Below are 22,724 nucleotides of genomic sequence, written 5' to 3' on the forward strand. Positions count from 1 at the left end.
CCTTGCAGTTCTTACTTTCCATCCACGCAGTATTCGCAGGATCTGATGCCCACTTTGCCAAAGCATCTTCCTCTCTAATAGGTGGAAAATCTTCACTGAAAAAACTTGAAGACATTAAAACAAATCCATCTGTCAGAATTTTCTGTTTACTACTAATAGCCCGCACACTTACAGAATATAATAGAAGTAGGTAATAGTAACGGTATATTTCCTTGAGCTAGTGTATAAAATGGTATTGTGTTGCAGACCTGTCAGTGGAAATGTTCCCAGTCCGAATCACTGTGACTGTGGAGAAAGAATGCAGGAAGTGTGAAAAAGAATTAAGGTCTTGGACAAATTTTAACTATCGCTTCTAAAATGGACAGAATACAACTCAGTGGGTCAGTGCATTCCTATTGGAGATACAATCCAGGTACTGTACTTACTTGCGCTGTACTTGTTTAATGTGCCGCATAGTGTGACTAATTGTCTCCCATTTTGTCTTTCTTTAGAAACAGAGTAAAATAAAAGGTAATTTTCACAAAACCAAATGGAGGGGTGAAACATTGGCTCAGCCAGATCACATTACATTTTGGTATAAAAAAGTTAAATTGGCATTGGCAAAGACTTTCATAGCCAACATAATATGGCCGGGGCTAAAAATAGAATAGCTTTCCATGTAGAGACAAGTCAGAGGGGGGAAAAGTCAGCTGGACATAAAGCTGAGCAAGCACTCGTGTATCATGATCTCCAGTATGTAGGTTCTTGTGCAGGATGAGATGAATTTACTTCAGGCAAAAAAAAAAAAAAAAAAAATGCAATGACCTTTAACAGTTGGAATATGGGGAACATGGGGAAATTATGAGTAATATCTTTGGCATTATATGAAACATGTTTTTCAAAACTGTAGATAAATTAAGAGGTATCTTTAATTTAAATACTATAAATACAACGTTTTGAGGGACTCCTCCGAGATTTTAGCTGGTGTTAAACATGACCCTGTCTGACGATTGGAAATCTGAGGGGGGAAAAAAAGGAAAAATTTAGTGGAATACATTATTTTACCATCCTCATCCACGGAGAGATGTCGAATGATGACAGGTGTGGTGTAAGCAGGCGTGATGAGCGGTACGCCAGATGGAGTTGCATAGCCACAGGGTACTGGTACGGAATAGCCTGAGGTGATGCCACCAGGGCTGCTGTGAGTATCCTCGGGTTCTCCCACTTGTTCCTTGGGCTCTCCTGGTTCAGACGGAGGGAAGGAGGATGCGTGTTGCTCGAGGTGCTCCAGCTGAAGCGGAGTGATGTCAATCACAGAGTAGGGATTGGCTTTGGAGGAAACAGGCGGAACTGTTTGGACAATTCTGGACAATTCTTGATGTTCACTCCCTGGTGTAAGTAAACAGATCAATTTAATGGGTAAAAAATGTGGCATCAAGCACAATGGTCGCAAAATGCATCAATGCCCTGGAAGCAACCAAATTAAATCCAGATCAGTTTCATGTGTTGACTTTAGCCAATTTTGGACACAAACATTCAGGCATTTACAAAATAAATGTTGATAGAAAATGTGTTAACTTGCAAACAAAAACTTTTTCTTATGTATGTATAGCTCAAATATTTCCTACATTCAGATTCACTGGACATTCAAATATGCACTTACAAATACAAGACTACTTTCAGAGAGGTATTAAATAATACTGTCAGCATGGCAATTGTAGTTTACAGTGATGTAGAAGTGCAAAAAGCATCATGATGTGTTATACTGTTGGTTATATTTTAAGGTAGATGAATACAAAAATTGGGTCCATATATGCATTTTTATCCCAAAAGCAATATGGAAATTGATAAATTAATACCGCTAAAGTCAGTACCAGGAACAAGAATTATGGAATTTGTACTGAATTACATGCAAGGAAGAGGTGTTGAGTCTGTTGAGGCCCTCCCTGCCTTGCAATCCCTTCCCTAGAAATACTCCAAAGTACTGTTGTCAACTGCTAGCAATGAAAAGCAGAACAAGTCCAGCAGCAGGCAGTCAGTCTGTGATACAAAGTGTCGTGAGTGGGACACACTTCACTATTTTAGCAATAGATAATGTTATCAGAGCATATCAAGAAAATGTGGAAAACAGTGACCGTTTGCCAAACGCTCTAAAGATAATGACTAAAATCCAAAGGTGACATTTAAGTATCAAGGTAAAGTTAATGTAACTTTAAGACAACAATTGATGTGACACAAACCTGTTCTTTCACCATCACTTTCAATTGCATCCTCAGGTGGAGGGGGCAGAGGTAAATATCTGTCAATCTTATCAGTTCCCTCAACAGCAGACTGGACCTCTGGTGCTACTTCAACAGCTATCAACCTACATGCTGACACTTCTGGTGATGGTGGTGCATCAGGTACGATGGAAGAATTTTGGGAGGCCAGACCAAGGACATCAACCTCTGCCAGATGACACGCAAGGTCGCTGTGACTCAGATCCTCGTTGCTGGGGTTGGGAGGTGGCCGGTCTGCCTCAGGGACGTCATCGCCACTGTCATCAAAGTCAAAGGTTTCTCCTTCATCTTCATCCAGAACTGCATATAGGAATACAAATTATTACAAGTATAAATGTCAAATTTGAGAGTCAGAGCCAGAGGGGTTCCAAAACCAAATTGCCACAAGAAAGAAATATCAGTGGGGACCGCATGTATACTATAGCTTTTTATGAGAGCTGGGTATTAATGAGCAACATTTACCGCATTACATTTAAGACAACTTCTAGGATGAATACAGAGTATTTGCGACATATTTTTCATTTTTGAGTATTTTGTTTAGAATAAATGCTTCTTTTACTCTGTTACAGTCTGCTCATTACTTGTATTTTTACCTACAAGTATTCCTTATTACTTTTGTGATTTTGGTTAATTAAAGAGACTTAAGTCACATAACTTAGTTTCACCTTTCCAATGTAACTACTTATAATGTATGACTGTAACCAATTAAATAGCACCAAACAGTCACGTGACTGCACACAATCTCCATTCAGCCCCACACAGAAGTGACCCATTTAGAAATAGAAATCTACATTTACCTTCCATATATGCTTATGTTTATCTGCAACACGAGGTAGAGTAAGCAGTCTAGAAAATGGATGGATGGAATGCACAAAAAAAAGCTGTGTCATGCATGGTCATGTGTATCTGCCTAAAACTGTTGACATTTCATCTTACATGAACTCCACTTGGAATTTGAGAAACATGCAAGAGGCTGCCTTTGTCTACATCTGTAAAATGTAATGCTTTGTGGAATATAACCAGCAAGGCAACCAGAGTTATGTGAATGCAAATCGGAGTTTGTCCGACCCAATCAAGATTGGAGTGCTTTGTTTGATGTTGTAGAAAACATTGTCTGCAAGTCAAATGTGCAGACAAAGCAACAATCCACAAATCTGAGGTCATAAATGTCCGTGAATCTATCTGTTGAAGTTAAATGAACTAAAATTATATAGGGGTCGATAATTAATAATGTGTGCCTGGTCATGGCGGCACGGCGGATCGACTAGAAAGCGTTGGCCTCACAGTTCTGAGGTCCTGGGTTTAATCCCGGACACGCCTGTGTGGAGTTTGCATGTTCTCCCCGTGCCTATGTGGATTTTCTCCGGGCACTCCGCTTTCCTCACACACCCAAAAAACATGCAACATTAATTGGACACTCTAAATTGCCCCTAGGTGTGATTGTGAGTGTGGCTGTTATTTGTCTCAATGTTCCCTGCGATTGGCTGGCAACCAGTTCAGGGTGTACCCTGCCTCCTGCCCGTTGCTGGGATAGGCTCCAGCACTCCCCGCCACCCTTGTGAGGATAAGCAGTTAAGAAGATGGATGGATGGATGGATGGATGGATGGATGGATGGATGGATGGATGGATGCCTGGTCAGAGCATTTAATGTGTTAACTAAAGTTAATGAAAGAGTCAAAGACCAGTTACTGTGGCTGAATTTGCCCTAGTTTATTTCAAAGTTTTAAAGAGATATTAGCGGCCAATATTTGAATTTGTATATGACGTTTATCCAATTTCAGTACTTGATTTTTTTCAAACTACTTTAATAGTTAACTTTAGTAGTACCACTTTTTATGTTTACCATACTTAAGTCATATTCTAATCTAGTACATACCATCGCAACACCGAAGATTGCAACCAATCAAAACGATCGAATCACTAACAATAAAAATACACTTCCAGGTTTTAAGCAACCGAGAAACCAAGCCCCAAGCCAAATAATTTGATTATCTAAAGCATCAAAACATTGTTTTACAGCAATGCTTAACTTTATCCACATTTATATTCTGTAATGGAGCAGTGGATCAATAAGCGAATCAAAATGTAAAAGAAAAAATGGTAACTTAATACATTTCCTTCATTTGTTGTTGTCTAAAAGATTAAAGTAAGGTACTGTATATCCATCCATCAGCTGAGGTGCTTATCCTCTCATGGGTCACGGGAGTGCTGGAGCCTATCCCAGCTATCGTCGGGCTGGAGGCAGGGTACACCCTGAACTGGTTGACAGACAATCGCAGGGCACATAGAGACGAACAATATTCTAAAGGAAATTTAGAGTCTCCAATCAATGCATGTTTTTTGGGCTGTGGTAGTAAACTGGAGTGCCCAGAGAAAAACCCATGCAGGCATGGGGAGAACATGCACACTCCACACAGACAGGGCAAGGATTTGAACCCCGGGCCTCATAACTGTGAGGCCAACACTCTAACCAGTTGCCCCACAGTGCCGCATGCCAAGGAACGGATTTCTGTAGATATCTATTGGTTTGCCCATGAAACATCAAACATGCAAACAACTCCCAAAAAATAAGAGCTAATGCAAGTTCAACTTTGTAAAATATTGTCCATGTGAAAATAATCAAATAATTTCTTTAAAAAAATAACTTTGGGGCTGCTTGGGTGCATAGTAGCTCTATTGCTGTCCAATTAAGAGCTACGCAGAGACATATAATTAATGGTGGGGTCAACAAGAACGGTGTACCTCCCGCACACCACACATACCGAAAACGTAGATAGAAAAAGGCAGCAGGCTGGAAGGCAACAACAAATGTCTTTCAGGTTTCCATATTGCATTTAGGCCAGTTAAAAAGAAAGTGATTATTCCCTTTTGAGAGGACTGCATAATTCCTGGATTCAGAGGTGTGGTCAAGATTTGTGACTTTTAAAACAAAAAAACAAAGAGTACACTACAGGATGCAAAATTTTGGACTAGTGGTACTAACATTAAGGCAGGTGTCACAATTTTTCAACCAAGGATTCTCAGTCACAGCTCGACTCTAATCTTGAGTTTGACTTTCATAACCTAAAGTGCTACCAAAGATAACAAAATTCCAAGTTTGCACCGGGCGTTTAATTTCCCCTCACAACAATGTAGCATGTGCCCCACAGTGTATCTTGTAAACTCCTTCTCACCTTTTAAAAGACTCTAGCCCTTCATAATAACAATAGAATCTGTCCAAATCATTGTGGTTGAACTGTCAAAATATTGTTAGTTATTATTATTAACTGAAACTGAATTGAAAGAATCTGCACCCCCAGTTTGAAAACCACTGCCGTAACTATTTTATGAGTGAAATCAATTACCATTGTAAATATTAAGATGTACAGGTTTGAAAAGTGTGTATGGTTATGCTGGAAAACTCATTTAATTCCTGTAAGTCAGATTGCTTTGTATTACTTCTCGGGTACTTTCTTTCTTTAGCTCATTTCAGATTTTGGGGGGAAAGAGCATCTTAAAAACACAGTGACGAGCCTTGCCAACCCACAAAGTTATTAAATATGCAAAAAAAAAACAGACATACACATTAATGCTGTAATGAGTCCATATTTTTCCTTGTCCCGTGTCAGCGGCAAATTCTAACAGCTTTGGTGTGACTCGGTGAGTATACTAGAAACCAGCACAGGAAAAGTTAACCTTACATTCCATGACTGCTTGAGATAATTCTCAAGAAAAGCAGTTTTGGTACTACATTTTGGCAAGACTATACTCCAAAGCAACCCACAAATTCAGCCTGTCCCTCTCCCTGGCATTTTGCTTCTCTTCCTCTGCCTGCCATTTTGCTTCACTTCCTCTTCTTTATGGACTATAATTAGACAGGTTTTCCTCCCATCCCCTGGAAGTACTTTGGGTCTTAGCAGCCCACATCTTGTGTGGGAGTAAATCTGAATTCACAGCTACACCCATCAGCAAAGCTAGAAGCTTTGAAGTCCCTCAAAGTTATGCATGATTTTTAAATTACTGCTGTAAGTCCCTCAAACCTTGACAGGTAGTTGTTCCAAATGCCATCAGGTGTGTCACGGGTCAATACCATGACCCTGTGTCTACCTACACTACAGACTAAATGTGCTTGGGAAGCAGCAAACCTGCAAGCAGAAATGCTGTCATTATTTTTCCATATTTTTGCTACTAATAGTGCATGTGGGAAAGATGAATATTTGTGGTAACCAATTTAATGGCGTATTTGACAAATACCAAGTGGAAAAGGAACACAAAAATTGGAACAGGACTTGATTTTTTTTTCTCAAATTTGGCCAGATGTGGTTGCACAAAGACGTGTCAATAGAGTTATCTTCAAAATAGGAAAGAGTTCGTTGGACGAACATGCACTTATACCACACTTACTCTTTGATGTAAAGTGGCATCATTTGCATAAAGGGTATACAGTATATGGTTGATATTTATTTAGTCTCCACTTCAACTTTAAAAATCTCCTGGAATGTTTACACTGGTCAACAACAAATGTATTGTCTAGGAATGTATGTTCATTTAGAACACTTGTGATTAATTGTAAAATATGATCAAATTTTTTTGTTTACATGTACAGGAAGATTCATGTGCTGAATTTCGAACAATGGTCACGACATTCAATTTAGAGGGATTTACCTTAGACATCTACTGTTCAATTTACAGCCAGCAAAGTGTATAATGTTTCATGAATAAACTGGAACAACTTTGCTTACGAACCTGACTTGAACAAGAGGAACGGATGGTATTTTCAAATTCAGAGATACAAAATTGTCCTAAATAAATTGAAAAAGAACAGACAAAGAAAATCTATTGTAACCCAGTGTTATTTGTCTTCTAAGGCTTCGTTTTGGGTCAAGAAAGTATGTCCAAACATTCTGAATAGTACTACTTACTGACGTTTCGTAAGATCAAATTCTTCTACAACTGTGACTGGTCAGCTCAGTTGGTTACAGCATAGTGCTGATAATTCCGAGATTGTGGGTTTGATCCCCAATTGGGACAATGTTTTCTCGTACTCTCTCTCTCGCTCTTGAGTTTGTTAGTCTGGTTGAATGAAACACTCCAAGATATTGTTATCAATACTAAAACTTAAGAACTCAGTACAGTGAAATGCAAGTGAGTGTCCAGCTGGCCAGTTCTCTGGCCTGTCTATTCTTGAACACAGTGTTGTATGCATGCTACACAGCAGCATTCACTTCAACACTGAGGCACATTGTCTGGTGTACACATAGCAGATTTTCCTCTTCTAACTCCTTAAATCGTCTGCCCACACACTCCAGAGTAGAGGAACGGCGTTATCTGTGTTTGCTCAAAAGCTTCACCAGAATTGCAGGAATGATCCCAGCAAAAGATGGCCTCATGTCTGTCCATAGTAAGTTTAATCAGTGTATTCAAAACTGAAACCTTTCACTAACAGAAGGTAACCAGTTGCTTTGAAAACAAAGTTTTTTTGTTGTATTTTAAAACCGCTTCCATAAAACAAGGGAATTCATTCCAAAGTATCTCCACAGTGTTTTTTATGTGCAGTTTAGTGCCCCTTTTAAAGCAGAACATAAAAAGACCTGGATGAATGGGAATGTTCACAAGCATGTTTGAAGAGGAAGTTACTCTTCTCAAACAGTGACCGGTACAGGGATTGGACCCACACGCTTGGCATTATTATTACCACTAACCAAGTGAGCCAAGTGGCCATGAAGGTTTGTGAAGGATTTATGAGGAAGTGGCGTTGACCTTACTTTCAGGTGGAGGTGGGGGGAATTCTTCCATATCCATGCTTAATGAACTTCCCCTCTTCAAACTCTTCAGACAACATGCAGGGGATCAACTATGCGCACAAGCATTCCTATAGGAAAGGCGAGAAAATAAAAAGAGCAGCTGTTATAAGGAAACAAAACACACATTCAGCAGATGAAATTATACAATTCTTTTGTGTGTGTGTGTGTGTGTGTGTGTGTGTGTGTGTGCGAGAGAGAGAGAGACAGAGAGAGAGCGAGAGCGAGAAATGGTCACTTATCCTTTTAGCGAGATAGTAGTATTTGCTGGGGTCTAGAAATTAAGGTCCAGTAATTTGGATGTCAACAGCAGAATCCCGACCAGCACTAATTCACACAAATCATTGGATGAATGAAACCAAGTGCTTGTATTGCCCCCTCAACATTGTTGACACAAGCATTAAGTTGTAGTGCACACAACATGTTCAAGCAAATTGTGAGAGAGTAATGTCTTGACTTTTGCAGACAACCATTATAATGAATAGTTGAATAGAATGGGTACCCTGTGTAGAAACCAAAGTGAAAAGAAATGTGGATGAGGTTTTAAATGTATGTTTACTCAGCTGGGGCAACATAAAACTGAGGAAATTTGTTTCAGATTTAAAAATAATTTAACTGTTGCAGATTAGACAGCAAATGCAATCTAGTAAAAGGCTGTGTACAAGCACATTATAGTGCCCAAAATTGGAAGAAAGCCCACCAGAAGTTGGAAGAAAATCACATTTGAGGATACAGAACAGCGTGTCAAATAATATTATAAATAACAGATTCAATAAGGTTGTTTTTTATAATGCAAACAACAAGCAAAGGTTGAGGGGAAACGTTACGTGCAGGCTGACAAGAGATAAGAGATGGAAATTTAGACCTGCATGGGCATGAGACAAATAACATTCCTCATCATCTCAATTTCTGTTCATTCACAACCTGAGGTAAAACCTTCTGTTAAGGGCTCTGGATTAAAAAAAAAAAAAAAAAAAAAAAAAAAAAAAAAAAAAAAAATCACACTATCCTCAAGAACAAATTACAAGACCATGACATCATTGCGTTTGTAGCATAAAGCAGTCATTGTTGAGGTATGTATGCTGCGGATTTTATTCATCAAACCTCTATAGAACAACACAACAGCAGTCCCCAACTGTCCATTTGCGTAGAAAACAAAGCTACATGGTGGGGATGGAGCTACAAGGATAAGTCATTGTGAGTCTGAAAGCATGTTTTGTCTGCAAGTAATGTGAAATCCTCTGCTTTTCTGTCCTCCACCTCATTTATATGGCACGAGGCCAGAAGCGAGAATGTAAACACGGGGCCAGTGTCTGGAATACGGTGGCTGGTGGACATTGCTAATGCGGGGACACTTGCAGGTTGGGTACGCATCAGAATCATTTTTATTTATCAAGTATGTATAAAAAAAACATAAGGAATTTGTCTTTAGCATTTGAAACCTGCACCGAGCACCCTATAAAAAGCAAATGTTTGTCCAATTTCTATAATGCCAGTCTACATTAGGGTCATGGGTGAGCTGGAACTATCCCAACTGACTTTGGGCGAGAGGTGGGGTACAACTTGTACTGGTTGCCACTCAATTGCAGAGCACAAATAGACAAACAATGAGTCACACTTATGGATATGCACTAACCAGGTGCATCATCGGTGGGTAGACATTCAACACCCCCATTTAATGTTTCACTGTTGTAGATGTGTAATGATATACTTTTCTCATCCTGTTGAGGACTACCACTTTGACTTTTGTCTTAGTTTCTCTCCCCATACTAAAAATTTTGTTCTCTTCGACTGATTGACTCTGATTCTCAATAAACTTCACTTATAATGTAAAAAAAAAAAAAAAAAACACAGAAGAAGCTTAAAGCCCCACTGTGACACAGTAAATAAAGGGATACAGATACTCCATTGTGCTTGACCTCAAAGCCAAACAGAACAAAAAAAAAGTGAAAAAATTGGATCAGAACATCCCCATAATTTTTGGGTGGTGAGTGTAAATATATTAGAAATTTATGCTTGAGTATAAAATTAGCACGAAGTACACACAAAAAAAGTCTGCACATTGTTATACAAAATGAACAAAAAAAATCTCAACAGGGTTATTAATCTATCTATTCAAAGTCAAGAACAAGGAACAAGGGAAGGAAGGCTGGGCAAAGGAAGCAAGGAGATGCTTCTGGATGATTTATGAAGGCCTGGGAGCAGAAGTTACATAGTAAAAAGAGCAAATTCGGCTTTTCAAGACCACGTCAGTAAAAGTCACCTTTCCAGAATCGCATCAGTGTATTTTTAAGGCAACATCTGAACATAAGCCATGGCTACTATAAATAACACAATTTGTAGGAAAAAAAGTTAATGTTGGAGACAGAAGGAAGAGCTAAAGACAACACCCACCCACCCCACGGTTGACAACAGACTCAGCCGAGCATGTCATTGCATGTTAGGATAACTGAGCTGCTGCAGGCAGAAAAACATCTGGCCAGTTAGTGGAAGAAAATTCTGAAAAATTCTTCACCTGTAAATTATTGAGAATGTGTTTAAAGCCCCCAAAGACCAGAATTTCAAGAATGCTAACAACACAATTCGCAAAAATGACTTCACACTGAAACATTTTGATTAAACTTCTTCAGAACTCACAATGGATATGTGACACAGACTTCTGTACCATTACAGCAATAAATAAACAAGTTGCAAAAGACAAATTGGATTTGCATATGCCCATCCATCATTTTTTTATTACCTATACCTGTGATTGTGTCCTCACCATGGATGGCAAAAGATGAACTATACAGTGTGTGTTGAAAACCCAATTAAAACGACTTTTGCTGCCTTTTCCCAACTTTTATGGCTTGTTTAATTCAGTGTTATGACAGAGTTGTTGTCATTTACCAGGAATAAAACAATCATGCTGACAAGAATTGTTGGCCTACAAAGACATGATATCTTAACAAACTCATTAGCAGGAAGGTTTAAGGGGGGACAGCACAGTTGCCAGTAGCATAATAATTCAGCCACTTGAAGTTAATTATGTCATCATGTCATTGCAGATAATTGTTCACTATTTTGTTTGTGCTTCAGAACAATGCTAACCTAAAGAGCCAAACCTGTCAATCACAACTTAACTAACAGCCAGAGTTAACTTTATTTACTAAATAAAGGAAAACTGTGAGGCGTTTCTAGTTGGCAAGCGAAAAAAGTGTAAATGGTACAACCCACTGAGCTCCCTTAAAGCCTTTTCTGTTGTTTTGTTCCGTTGGACTGATCTGGACTCTGGTGTCAAAATCATCATCATTGTTTTGGCCTGTCAGAAGCTGTGATGGCCCTGTATATTCATGATAGCAGACAAGACAAATGAGGTCTTTCATTATACACTGTGTCAGACTACTGTAATAAAATTTTGTATTTTGATACCACAACATTCCGTCTTTGGAAAACACTGGGATTTATCTTTTTAGTACTAATGTGACTGGTAAACTCATTACCATGGCAATGACAACAACAATGGATTGCATTGTGTGTATCATAAAAGAACAAAATAGGTAAAAATGTGTGCTGAAGGTCACTGGTCTTTGGGACAGGACTTTAACTCAAGGATTGCTTGAGGTATGTTCACGTACTACTTTTAATAGGATACCACTCAATAGGAGGCAAAAAAACGTTGTATGCCCGACCAAGTTGGTGCTACGACCTACGGTTGTACGTAAAGATGCTGGTGGAATATCGAATCATGCTCTAAACCTTTGGTGTGTGTGAAGTAATTTGTTTTTAAAAAAAGTATTTAATTACGGTAGATTAGCACGCATTATTTCTGTCATGTTTTAATGTTGGTTTGACCTGACTGATTAGAATACAAGTCCTGAATAGAAAATATCTTTTAAGATACTCTGTACACAAGTATATATCATTAATGAAGGATTGTTTTAAATAGACATAACTGATCCATGTTGTGATCGGATCATTGATCGATTATCGAATTTTTTCAAACATGCTGATTGGTCCCTAATATCTAAATAATGTAAAGCCTACTTAATAAATACCTCGTGTACTTGTAGCTGGTTTGCCGTAGTGCGTCCAAGTAACAATCACCAATATTTTTTGCACCACAGACTAGTTTCAGATAGAGACATGCAAATGCATAGGAGCCACTTGAATTTGGTGCACTTTTAATATTTTCAATGCACATGCGGAACTGTACATCACTTATGTAGAACCCTTTCAGTGTTACTACTTAAAAACGGTGTTATGATGGTGACAGTTTGACTGTGGATCAAATTGTTTCTATTCCCAATTTAAATCCCAATTTATTGTCAATACCCACCCACAATTGTGATTTTCTTAACATATTAAAGGGGGGACCCCTTCAACTGTCTCTGTCTGTGTGTGGAATGAACTTAAACGGCAAAAGACAGCACACAAAACAGCACTAACATTTATACCATTCTTCAGAGGATAAGGTAACATTTGTAGCATTATTAACACACACACACACACACTTGTGTAGAAGACAAAGACTGATAAAATGGGTTTACTTTGTCTACCTGTAAAGACATATTTTAGTCAACTGGAGCTGGGCAGCATGTACTAAGGAATGCTATGCATGACTACTTGAATTTGTTGTTAGCATCTCTGCGCCAGCTCAGGAACACTTCACATGGAAGACCACACTTCCTCTCTCAATTTGATTTTAGCACCTGGACATTTCATTTATTTTACTATTCGTAATAGAACAAGAGTATACGTATAAAGTCATTGTTAAGTACTATCCAAACAATCATTCGTTATATGAGCATCAGATGAGGTCGAAGATGAATTTTCAGTTCTGTATGTGTTCAAATACAACATATACGAGCCAAACCCTGAAGGGAAAATGGTGTATTGAGGACAGTAACTCTACAGGAACATGAAAGAATCTGAGTATATTACCTGATCGTAGTATTATTGGGACATTTTAGATTTGGGAGCTGCAAAAACACAATTCTCCACTATTGGGACACGTTGACGCTGTGTAATGTTATTGGACAGCGTTGGCAACCTGACAACCTCGGGCGCCACGTTATAGCCTTGTCCCAACACGCCGACTTCAAAAACTAAAATTGTGCTCTCCAAACTCTGGGGATAATTCCAAAAACGCGTTTACCATCCCCTGAAAAGAACTTTAGAGTTTTCCCAACAGTTCAGGAAAATGCTCGAGTTTGTGGCGTACTGTACATAACTTTGTCAGAAAAGATTAAACCCATTTTCAACTCACCATTCCACGACTTTAACCAAGTGTGACAGTTAATCCCTTCAGAGTGTAGTTGGACCTGTTAAGAAAAATGTTGGACATCAGCGATTCGAAATCAATATATTTTCCGCCTAATGTCCTTCTTAACTTGGCTCCTTTCGATGCAAACTGGCTGCATCCTGGGAAAACCCTCATGTCCAGTAATAGCATCTGATTGGGTCGAAAAGCGAGCTCGAACGCGCCCATTGGTGGAGCGAACCTGTCAATCGTCGAGCCAACGTCTTCCTCTCCGGGAGGACTGGAATGTGCCCACGTGACTTGTGAGGTGGCTCCCTCATAGCGCAGCTGTCCAAAGATTTGGGATTGATCCGTGATCGTTTGAGGAGTTTAGTTAGGATGCTTGCGTTCGAATCGTTCTGTTTCCAATGTTTATGTGCATCGTTGAGACCCAATAGTAGTGTTATTAGTTTCACTTGGACATTAGGCGGAATGAAATAGCAGTATCAAAAAGTGTGTTGATGAACGCTATATCACATCATATCAATACACTTTGGGTAGACGTGATGACAAAGATTTTTTTTTTATTGTTACAACTGATGAATGAAGGAAAAAAGATGCAGCAAAGGGGGCACATTTTAATCCAGTACAAAAAGACACACGGTTAAAATAATTGTGAGCTATCTATCTATCTGTTCATGTATTTCAAATGTAATATAGTACAATTATACAAGTCTTATCAATGAAAAAAAAATCAGTTCTAAAATTTAACTCAACATCCATCCATTTTCTGAGCGACTTATCCAGACAAGGGTCCTGGGAGTGCTGGAGCCTATCAAAGCTGTCATCAGTTAGTTGGCGGGGTACATCCTGACCTGGTTGACCACCAAACGCAGGGCATATAATAGCATATAAAGACAGTGGCACTCACAATCACACTTGGGGGCAAATTAGAATCTCCAAAACCATGCCTGGTACGTGAATCGTAAATATAATTGTCATTTTTGATCAGCTTTAGTGTTGAAATTTTTTGGGGGTTCAAATGACAAACAGCATACATGGCAACCTTAAAACATGTCTGGAAAATCTTGACCAGTTATGCATAAAACAGCAGGAAAAAAATTATTATGATGGAAGTAGACTTACCCCAAAAAATTGAGAAAGTTAAAAACAATGATAGTTTATTTATTCATAAGCATACAGCACATAAAATGTTGCCTTCCAGGTGATCTGGTAAAGTTGGTTCTGTCAACAGACATTTTATTTGCTAATTGAAGTTTAAGTGAACACATTGCACAAATAGCACAAAAAGTTGAGAATATGACACATATGTAACATGTAAACCTTCTTCCACCAAATAACACCATTTCTGAATAGCTCCTTGTACCTCAAACACAGGAAGTTCAACACTAAATGGTGTTCATACATTTTAAATTAGCTACTGGATATCATCTATAGAAAGTGGAAGACGTTTAAGTTGTAAGGTGTATACAAAAGTTCCAAAGATCAACATAGGGGTTGTTATTGTTACCAGTTTTTTGGCATGCTTCGTTTATGAATTGACATGTCATCAACAGTTCCTGATTTTCTTGAACATAATGTTTTACATCCCGCACAACATCCAAAAATAGTAAACCTGATGGTCATTCAACTGGTCTTCTCTGACCTATGCATCTATGCCAGGGGTCACCAATCCGGTGCCAGTGGGCATAGGAACCCTATGAGTCGCCCGTGAATCTGTTCTAAAATGTTTTTTGTTTTTTTTTCCTTAACAGTGTACTGCACTGAGCATTTTTGTCGCTATTACTGTATTTTTAAATTGGTGTAAACGTAGGAATGACAATATATACATACTTGTAAAAATAAATAAATAAAACAGTTCAAATATCATATTGTACGGCATGACCAAACCGAAGCATTCGAGGAGAGAAGCTCGCAAGCACCACAGCGTTGATTCAACCCCCTACCAAGACAAAGGAAAAACATCTCGCTTTTAGACTGAATGGGAGGAGTTCTTTTTTAGAAATGTGAACAAATCCTGTGTCTCGCTTATGCAGAGACTGTGGTGACAGCAAAGCAGCACAATGTGGAGAGAGAGAGAAAGAGAGAGAACATGTCACACAAGCTTCCATGTGTACTACCCACTGGGCAACGCTCTAAGAGCTGAAAAAAAAAAAAAGAAAGTTGAAGGCAGCTTTTGTCTTCTTGATGGATGTGTTTGACAGCAGTGCAGCAGAAGCCATGCACAGGTTATGGTATTTATTATCCCCCCCCAAAAAAAAAAATTAAACAACTAGTCCTCTTAAAGAGAACTACAAGGGGAGTTGACATCTATAACACAGTGAAGGAGGATTTCACTGAGAAAAGGGAACTATACTGGGAAAAGTGATAACGGTGACGACTGATGGGGCTCCTGTTATGATCGTCCGACAGAGGATTTATTGCTCGCTGTAAAGGAGACACACAGTTCCCAAAATGACAAACTTTCTGCATTATACCACTACATCATGCACCAGCAGATGAACATTTTCTCTGTAAATCTACAAAGAAAAAAAAAAGTGCTGCACTTTCTTTCTGTGCAGATGGTGCTGAAACATTAAGCATCTGTGACTTTTGACCAAGTTGTAGAAATGTACTCTCAAGTCATAAGCAGACAAGCAAGAGTTTGTGTACAGGTCTTGTGATCTTCAGTTCACTGATGTATCCACAGTAGCTATGAAGGTTGAGTCAACCTGTGTGAATCTGCCTTTTCTGACATGAATTTCATCAAAAGATAACCGTACACACCCCAATAATGGACACCTGCAAGACTCACTTAGAATAGCAGTACTGTTGAATATTGATATTTCTTTGATTCCTAAATCATTAATAAATACTCTGGAAGTCAATAGCTTCAATAATATTGAATATGAATAATTAAAGGTACAGTAATTTGAGCAAATGTCAGACATTATATATCAAATTGGTAACCTTTCGCATTAATTAATCAGTACCAAGAAGTAGCTGTGTTTCAAAACGTTTGGTGATCCCTGAGGTAATTGATTTAATGGCATAACAGAGCAAAAATAATAATGAATTGAGTATAACATTAAAAGTGTATACTTCCGTTTGTGCCCATCTTTTCAATCAACCAGCCCATGGAAAGGAATTGCAGCTAAGATTGGCAGCAGGCAACAAGGCTTTGACCTTTCTAGGATTAGTTAGCACACAACAACTATCACAGAAGATAAATTTACTTGAATTTAAATCACTTTGTTGTAATTCTGCATCAGCACTTGTTCATTCTTGTTACGTTGTTACAGGCTGTAGTGAGCAACCACAACATGCTCGTTATAAGGATATTACTGCAAAAAAACTGTATTATTGTATAGACGCCACAATGTTTAACCTCCACCCCTTTAGTAATATTATACTTTGGTAAGTGTGTTACCCACTTAATAAGAAGGGATGTAACTATATTTAGCTCTATATGGTTTGGTTTCATCAAGGTATTTACCTCACGCTACAATAATCATTGCTATATCCCAGGAAAGCATTCAATATTGCATTACGATTCATGTTATTGCAGGAAGGATCACAGTACCTGAAGAGTGAAGAGGGGAACACCTCTTTTTCTTGCTGGCTTAGTCCTCAAATCTCAGTAAGCTTTCATAGGTTCTGTGCGTTCTCCCAACGCTTTTTGTCGAAAAAGACATCTTGAATTTATATAATATCATGCACTTCTATCCCAGTCCATTCAATGTATACTTTTAAATACCCCCAAAATGCTATTATTAGTGCAGCAATAATCATGCTATGCTCATAATAGCAAAACCGTCATTAATGCATTGTCTGATTAAACATTTGACAGTGATTGTCATATTTTTAAATTTAGAACATTAAAAATTGGATACTGCGCACTAACACTGATTCATTTGCTTGAGTCTAAAAATTCAAAAACAAAGGAACACTCTTAAAGGTAACACAGGTACATAAATATAGAAAGTGCCTAGCAACAATTCAAAAAGAAAATTAATCTCCAAAAAAAGGGGAGGAGCAAAAAAAGTTTGGGAACCCATGTGTTAACCAAACATTAAAACCAAAGGATGTCAAAAAGCAAAACATTTTGAAGCTGAAAGAGCTCCTTTCCAAACACAGGCCAGAACCAATATAGCAATTTGGAATGTCTTGAAAAATAAAGAAACCAATGGTGTACTGAGTAACAGACGTGAAACAAGTCGGCCAAGGGTATCACCAGCAGTTGGTGACAAAAACATTGAGAGCTGTCAAGAAGCACCCAAAGACTACAATGACATCAGAGCCAGCCTCAACAGGGCAGGAGTGAAGTTCACACAATGCACTGTTCGAAGAAGACTTTAAGAGAAGAAAATATAAAGGCCGTACCACAACATGAAAACAACACACCAGCAAAAAGAATCAGAAGCTCAGATTGGATTTTGCAAATTACAGAGAGGAACTACAAATGTTTTGGAAGTAAGTATTATGGACTGCTGTACAGAGACCTGGAAGTGCAAAACAATACAACAAATCGTGAAACACTTTAACAATTAAAAAAAACAACTGAAAAAAACTGAAACACTTGAAAAAAAAAAAATGATGAATTAAATTAAATAAAAAAAACTACCTGGAAAGGGAATGTCCCATTTCAAAGATTGCTTTGGCTTTTGTTCATTTGTTTCCTGAAATATATAAGTGTTTCACAATTTGATGTATTGTTTTGCACTTCCGGGCCACCGTATCGACAAGACCAAGATTAACCTCTACCAAAGTGATGGAAAGGCCAAAGTACAGGGAAAGAAAGGATCTGCTTATGATCCAAAAAACACAAACTCATCTGTGAAGCACGTTGGAGGTAATCTCACGGTTTGGGCTTGCATGGTATCAGAATAAATTTTGAGGTTTACAAAATAATTTTATCTGGCAATTTACAGAAAACTGCAAATAAACTATCAGGAGAAACTTTATCAAGCAACTAGACAATGGCCCCAAACACACTGCCGGCACAACAAAGGACTTCATCAGGAGGAAAATGTGCTGTCAAAGGAGGGACTGGATTTATTAACTTGGTTCACTCACCTTGTATTCTGTGAACCATGAAACCACAAAATCAGAATTGTACCATTACTCTAACCAGACCGTGTATTGTTGTGTTTTTGATGAAAATCAGACCACATTCTATGAGCAATTCCTGCAGAAATTATAATAAATTCCAAAGGCTTTACACACTTTTTCCTCCCTCTGTATTTTAAAGTCAATGCTGCCTATTACCTATTACATCAAATAAACGTGGCTAGATCAGAGTAGTCTTTTCAAAAATGTGAAAATATCTTAAAATGTAACCAACTTCCCTGTTTCTCCTCAACTTGCATGGGGTTTGACAGCAACATCAGCGTTATCCCTTTTGGGGTTGTTTCCAGATACAGGCTTATTGCCAAAGTTCCAGTCGACAGGGTTGAAGAGCTGCATGGTCTTCTTGTAGGTCCAAAATGGATTCATGACGATGGTGAGCAGAACCAGGCCGATGAAGAAGATGAGGCGTAAGGCCAGGGGGAAGTGGTTGTTGATCTCTCCCCAGTGCTTAAAGCTTAACCACCAAAGGTAGTAGGTGAGCACCATGCGACAATGGAACATGTGGATCATCACCCATTGGTTGGCTTTCCAAAACAGACTGCTGGCCCATCCAGCCTAGCAGGAACACACAAAAGTAGTTGAAAACTTTACATCACTGTATATAGTTGCTTCATTGTTTCAGCAAGTGTATTTTAGTACATCAGAATATTGTGGACTAGGTTACTCATTTCAGTAGTTCAGTTCCAAAAACTGAATCTCATTTTTGAAGATGCCACATCATTTTAATCAAACAAACTTGTTTCTGTCATGGTGTGTGTTTTAGTTTAGATTACTGTAATTTCCGGCCTATAAACCGCGACTGGCTTTCAACCAGGCTGTTGTTTATGCGGTGATGTGGCTAATTTTTGCATTTTTTCTAACGGCCGTAAGGGGGCACTCGAGCAGAAAAGGTAAGAATGAGACTGGTGGAATATATGCCGAGGAAGTGACTTTTACCGGCCCTGTTAACGCTGCGCTAGCGTGTTGCTGCTGTGTTACTGGCGTGTCTGTGATATTTAGCGGTAAGTTTTATTGTAACCGGCCCTGTTAGCGCTATGTTACTGCATTGTAGTCAAGTGTGTTATCTGTAAATAAAACCACTGTAGATACAGTATGAAAAGTATTAATTAAATGGGCAAATATCAAAGATAAGGTGATGTGTGCAACATAGCCCAGGTCAGAGAATGACAACAAAAGAGATTTTGAAATTAAAATTAGATGACAAAACCCCAATACTGCTAAAGTGACTGGTGCCACCCTGAGTCAGCAACCCTGTGTGTGTGTGTGTGTGTGTAAGTGTGTGTGCATGTTTTGGTGCATCAGAGTGTAGAGTTCATGTGGGGAGAGGAAAGAAGTGGTACAGGGGACAGAGCAGGCAGGGAGTTCAGATTCCTGACAGTCTGATGAATAAAAGTATGCTCAACTGAGCAAAGAGGTATACTGAGATATTTGTGTCTCCTCTATTTAAATGCGTTGCACAGTGAGTAGGTGAGTGTCCAACCAGACATTAAGTTAAAATATTGTGGGATGGTATGTACAGCAGATTCGTAGCACTATTAATAAGTGGGTACTTATTGCGAAAAAATAACTTGTGAATGTGTGAATTGCTTGTGTATCCACTGATTTATATTCTCATTTTACAGACTTTTATAACTTCCATAGTCACTCCCACCACACTTCAGTCGTACATCCAGGTTTACGACCCTTGCCCTGCATGCTTGCTCTCCTGTCCTTCCCACACATGGTGTAGCGCTGCACCCCCATGCAACACTCATAATTAATGTTTTATTGTTGTAGATATGTAATGATTTAGTTTTCTCATTCTGTTTACAGCGGGAGCTTTGTCTTTTGTCTTTATTTCTCTCTCCCCTCTAGAATCTCTTCCGTTTGAGTGCTCTAGAAAATGTTTTATGTTTGACTGATTGACTCTCAATAAACCTCAATTATAATACTAAGAAACGACAGCGGAAGCTTACAAAACTCCACTGGGACACAGTAGGACTGTTCCGTCATAAAAGGGATACGGATCTTCCATCCTGCTTGACCTAACAGCCGTACAGGACATGTGTGGATGTTTTCTTTAACATATTTATTTTGTATGTCCTGGATCCAATCTAAAAAGAAATTACTCATACCACTTATGAACAAACGAATGGCTTCTTCAGCTTAATGGTAGACATGACAAATTTTATGTGCCTGTTGTTTTCCATAAAGTTGATTGACAAATGAATGATTTAACCTCTTTAACATGCTGCAATGAACTGAATGTGATATAGATGACAGAACAGAGAAAGTCTAATTCAGAAATAGAACTACGACTTCCTTCTTCTGAGACCATAAAGCAGTCGGCATTCTTACTATACAAAATGGATATACAAAAAAGCATTGTGATTTCATAAACATTATTTTGCATGGACCTGCAAATGCAATGTAGTTACTGCTCTTTATTGCTCATGTGCAGGAAGTGCACAGGGTTGCTGATTTTAACTGTATATATTTTCATTTCATTCAGTAAAATAGTAGTAACAATAGGGTTAGGTCTCTAAAATTGTGATATGACATTTTCTTTTGCATTCATATCTGTGTCATAAAAACATCAACTACTATGTAAACAAAACATGGGCAATATATGGTGTTTTTACCTTCAGAAGCATCCAGGATATGCAGGTGAACGGTGTGCTCATCTCCAGCAGTAGCACTGCCATTGGCACAAAGTGCCCCATGGAATCTGACATCACTGCACCTCCATATCCAGCCAGGGCGAAGAAATGGTGCAGTGCCAGGGTGAGGTCAAGTGACCGAAACACCAAATTGTAGGTGTGAAACGCAGCATTCTCAAATACAAAAAACCCTGTGGCTGTGAGGATATTGAACCACGACCACTCCTCTTGACCCCTCACTATGTCTCTGCTCAACCCAGAGTCCTGAGTCAGTGCTCTGAGACCAGCTGTTGAACTCTGAATGCCGAACACTGCGCGGGTAGCTGCAAGATTCCAAAAAACTTTTTCTTTAGCTTGCAAGGCGTTGTACGTATGGAACAGTGATGAGGATATGATGTGAGTGAGGAGGAATACTGATGCATAAAAGGCAAAACCCAGGCCAATAAGTTGAAATCGAACCTCCCATGGAAAGTATTCTGCTTTGTCCTGGGAGGTGGCATCAGATAGAGCCAGCTGCTGCCCAGGATCCATAGTCAGGAGAAAAGCTATCTACTCAGCAGCTTGATAAATACATGATGTGGCAAACACCTGAAAGGCAAGAGAAAAATGTATTTTTTTCATACTGGATTTAATCTTATTTATATTTATCATCTGTTAGGTTAGATTGGTTTATTTAATGTATTTTTAATGAATGGTACAGTACGAAATTGAATTGAATATATAAAACATCCTCGTTTGACCAAGCACACACATGTAATCAATAGTCATGATTGGTTGGTTTATTATATTAAATATGTATTTATGGTTTATTATATTATCATTATCCATAATCCACATCCATATACTGTATGTCCATATGTATGTATTTGGAAAAATAGTAAATGTCTTCACGATGGAAACCCCCATTCTGAACCATTTGTAGGTAGTGACGTCTATAATTATGTTCTCCGTTACTCTTCGTTCCTTGTTTATTTGTAGCTACAAATTAAGATGATTTCAACCAAGACTCAAATATGAGTCGACAGACAAAAAGACTGCCGTGAGTAAACTTTCGTCCGTTTATAAAACTCCGAGCCAATCAAGTCAAGCCTCAAGCTAGCTGCGTTCGAAACATTTACACAAAAGAAAAAGATATACACACACAAAAGAAAAAATATTTTACAAACCAAAAAAAATAAGACACGTTAAACCGAATGCAATGCAAGAATTAATTGATGTTGGCTACTTACATGAAAACTAACAGGCGTTTAATTTTACATCCCAAGTCACACGACTTTAGTTTGATCACATGACCTGTATACCAGATGTCACGCCTACTTGGCATTTTCGTACACCCTATTGGACCAAACTTTCACGTGCCCTCTCCAACTATTTCCTGTCTTCCTGTTTAGTTTTCCGCTTGTCATTAACATTGGGAAAACCACAATAATTTGTTTCACGTTTTTTCACGAGTGGGAAAGTATTTGTGGAGGAGGGGAGGGTAATAGTTTTTTCCTGCATCCCGGGATTGCAATGCTTTCCTTGCAGGAGTTGTCTAAAGGAGAATCAAGTGAATTGGAGTAATTTTCTTTTTAATCGTCTTTTTTTGGTGAGAGATATTTGACATACTGTATAGGAGACTAAAAAATTGGACTGTTTTCAAACAGCTCCAGTGTCGCTGCTACACTGTCAACAAAACCTTGTAATATATCCCCA

General features: G+C 38.6%; 2 protein-coding genes across 4 annotated transcripts in view; both read right to left on the reverse strand.

The window, feature by feature from the left end:
- Positions 1–13,440, reverse strand: part of arhgef10 (Rho guanine nucleotide exchange factor (GEF) 10) — a 48,004-nt gene extending 34,564 nt beyond the window's left edge. For all 3 annotated transcript variants that reach the window (XM_061844082.1, XM_061844081.1, XM_061844080.1), the window contains exons 1-6: positions 13,288–13,440; positions 8,004–8,110; positions 2,220–2,558; positions 1,045–1,368; positions 249–285; positions 16–104 (exon numbers count right to left, since the gene is read on the reverse strand). In XM_061844082.1, the coding sequence (XP_061700066.1) occupies positions 16–104; positions 249–285; positions 1,045–1,368; positions 2,220–2,558; positions 8,004–8,040 (826 nt within the window). In that variant the 5' untranslated portion in view covers positions 8,041–8,110; positions 13,288–13,440. The remainder of the gene's footprint in view (positions 1–15; positions 105–248; positions 286–1,044; positions 1,369–2,219; positions 2,559–8,003; positions 8,111–13,287) is intronic.
- A 1,987-nt stretch (positions 13,441–15,427) lies between these two features.
- On the reverse strand, positions 15,428–22,357 carry cln8 (CLN8 transmembrane ER and ERGIC protein). The gene is made up of 3 exons (XM_061843801.1): positions 22,259–22,357; positions 21,012–21,617; positions 15,428–18,945 (listed from the first exon to the last, which is right to left on the reverse strand). The coding sequence occupies exons 2-3, from the start codon at positions 21,558–21,560 to the stop codon at positions 18,619–18,621; spliced, it is 876 nt and encodes a 291-aa protein (XP_061699785.1). The 5' UTR covers positions 21,561–21,617; positions 22,259–22,357; the 3' UTR covers positions 15,428–18,618.
- Positions 22,358–22,724: the final 367 nt, after the last annotated feature.

The sequence above is a fragment of the Syngnathoides biaculeatus genome, chromosome 15 (genome assembly GCF_019802595.1).
Source record: "Syngnathoides biaculeatus isolate LvHL_M chromosome 15, ASM1980259v1, whole genome shotgun sequence".
Lineage (NCBI taxonomy): Eukaryota > Metazoa > Chordata > Actinopteri > Syngnathiformes > Syngnathidae > Syngnathoides > Syngnathoides biaculeatus.

Bases quoted from the DNA above. Each gene is read 5' to 3' on its own strand.
- cln8 (XM_061843801.1), bottom strand. From the start codon at position 21,560: ATGGATCCTGGGCAGCAGCTGGCTCTATCTGATGCCACCTCCCAGGAC. The intron at 18,946-21,011 runs GTAAAAACACCA...TGTTCCTGCTAG, and splicing joins TATCCTGGATGCTTCTGAAG to GCTGGATGGGCCAGCAGTCT.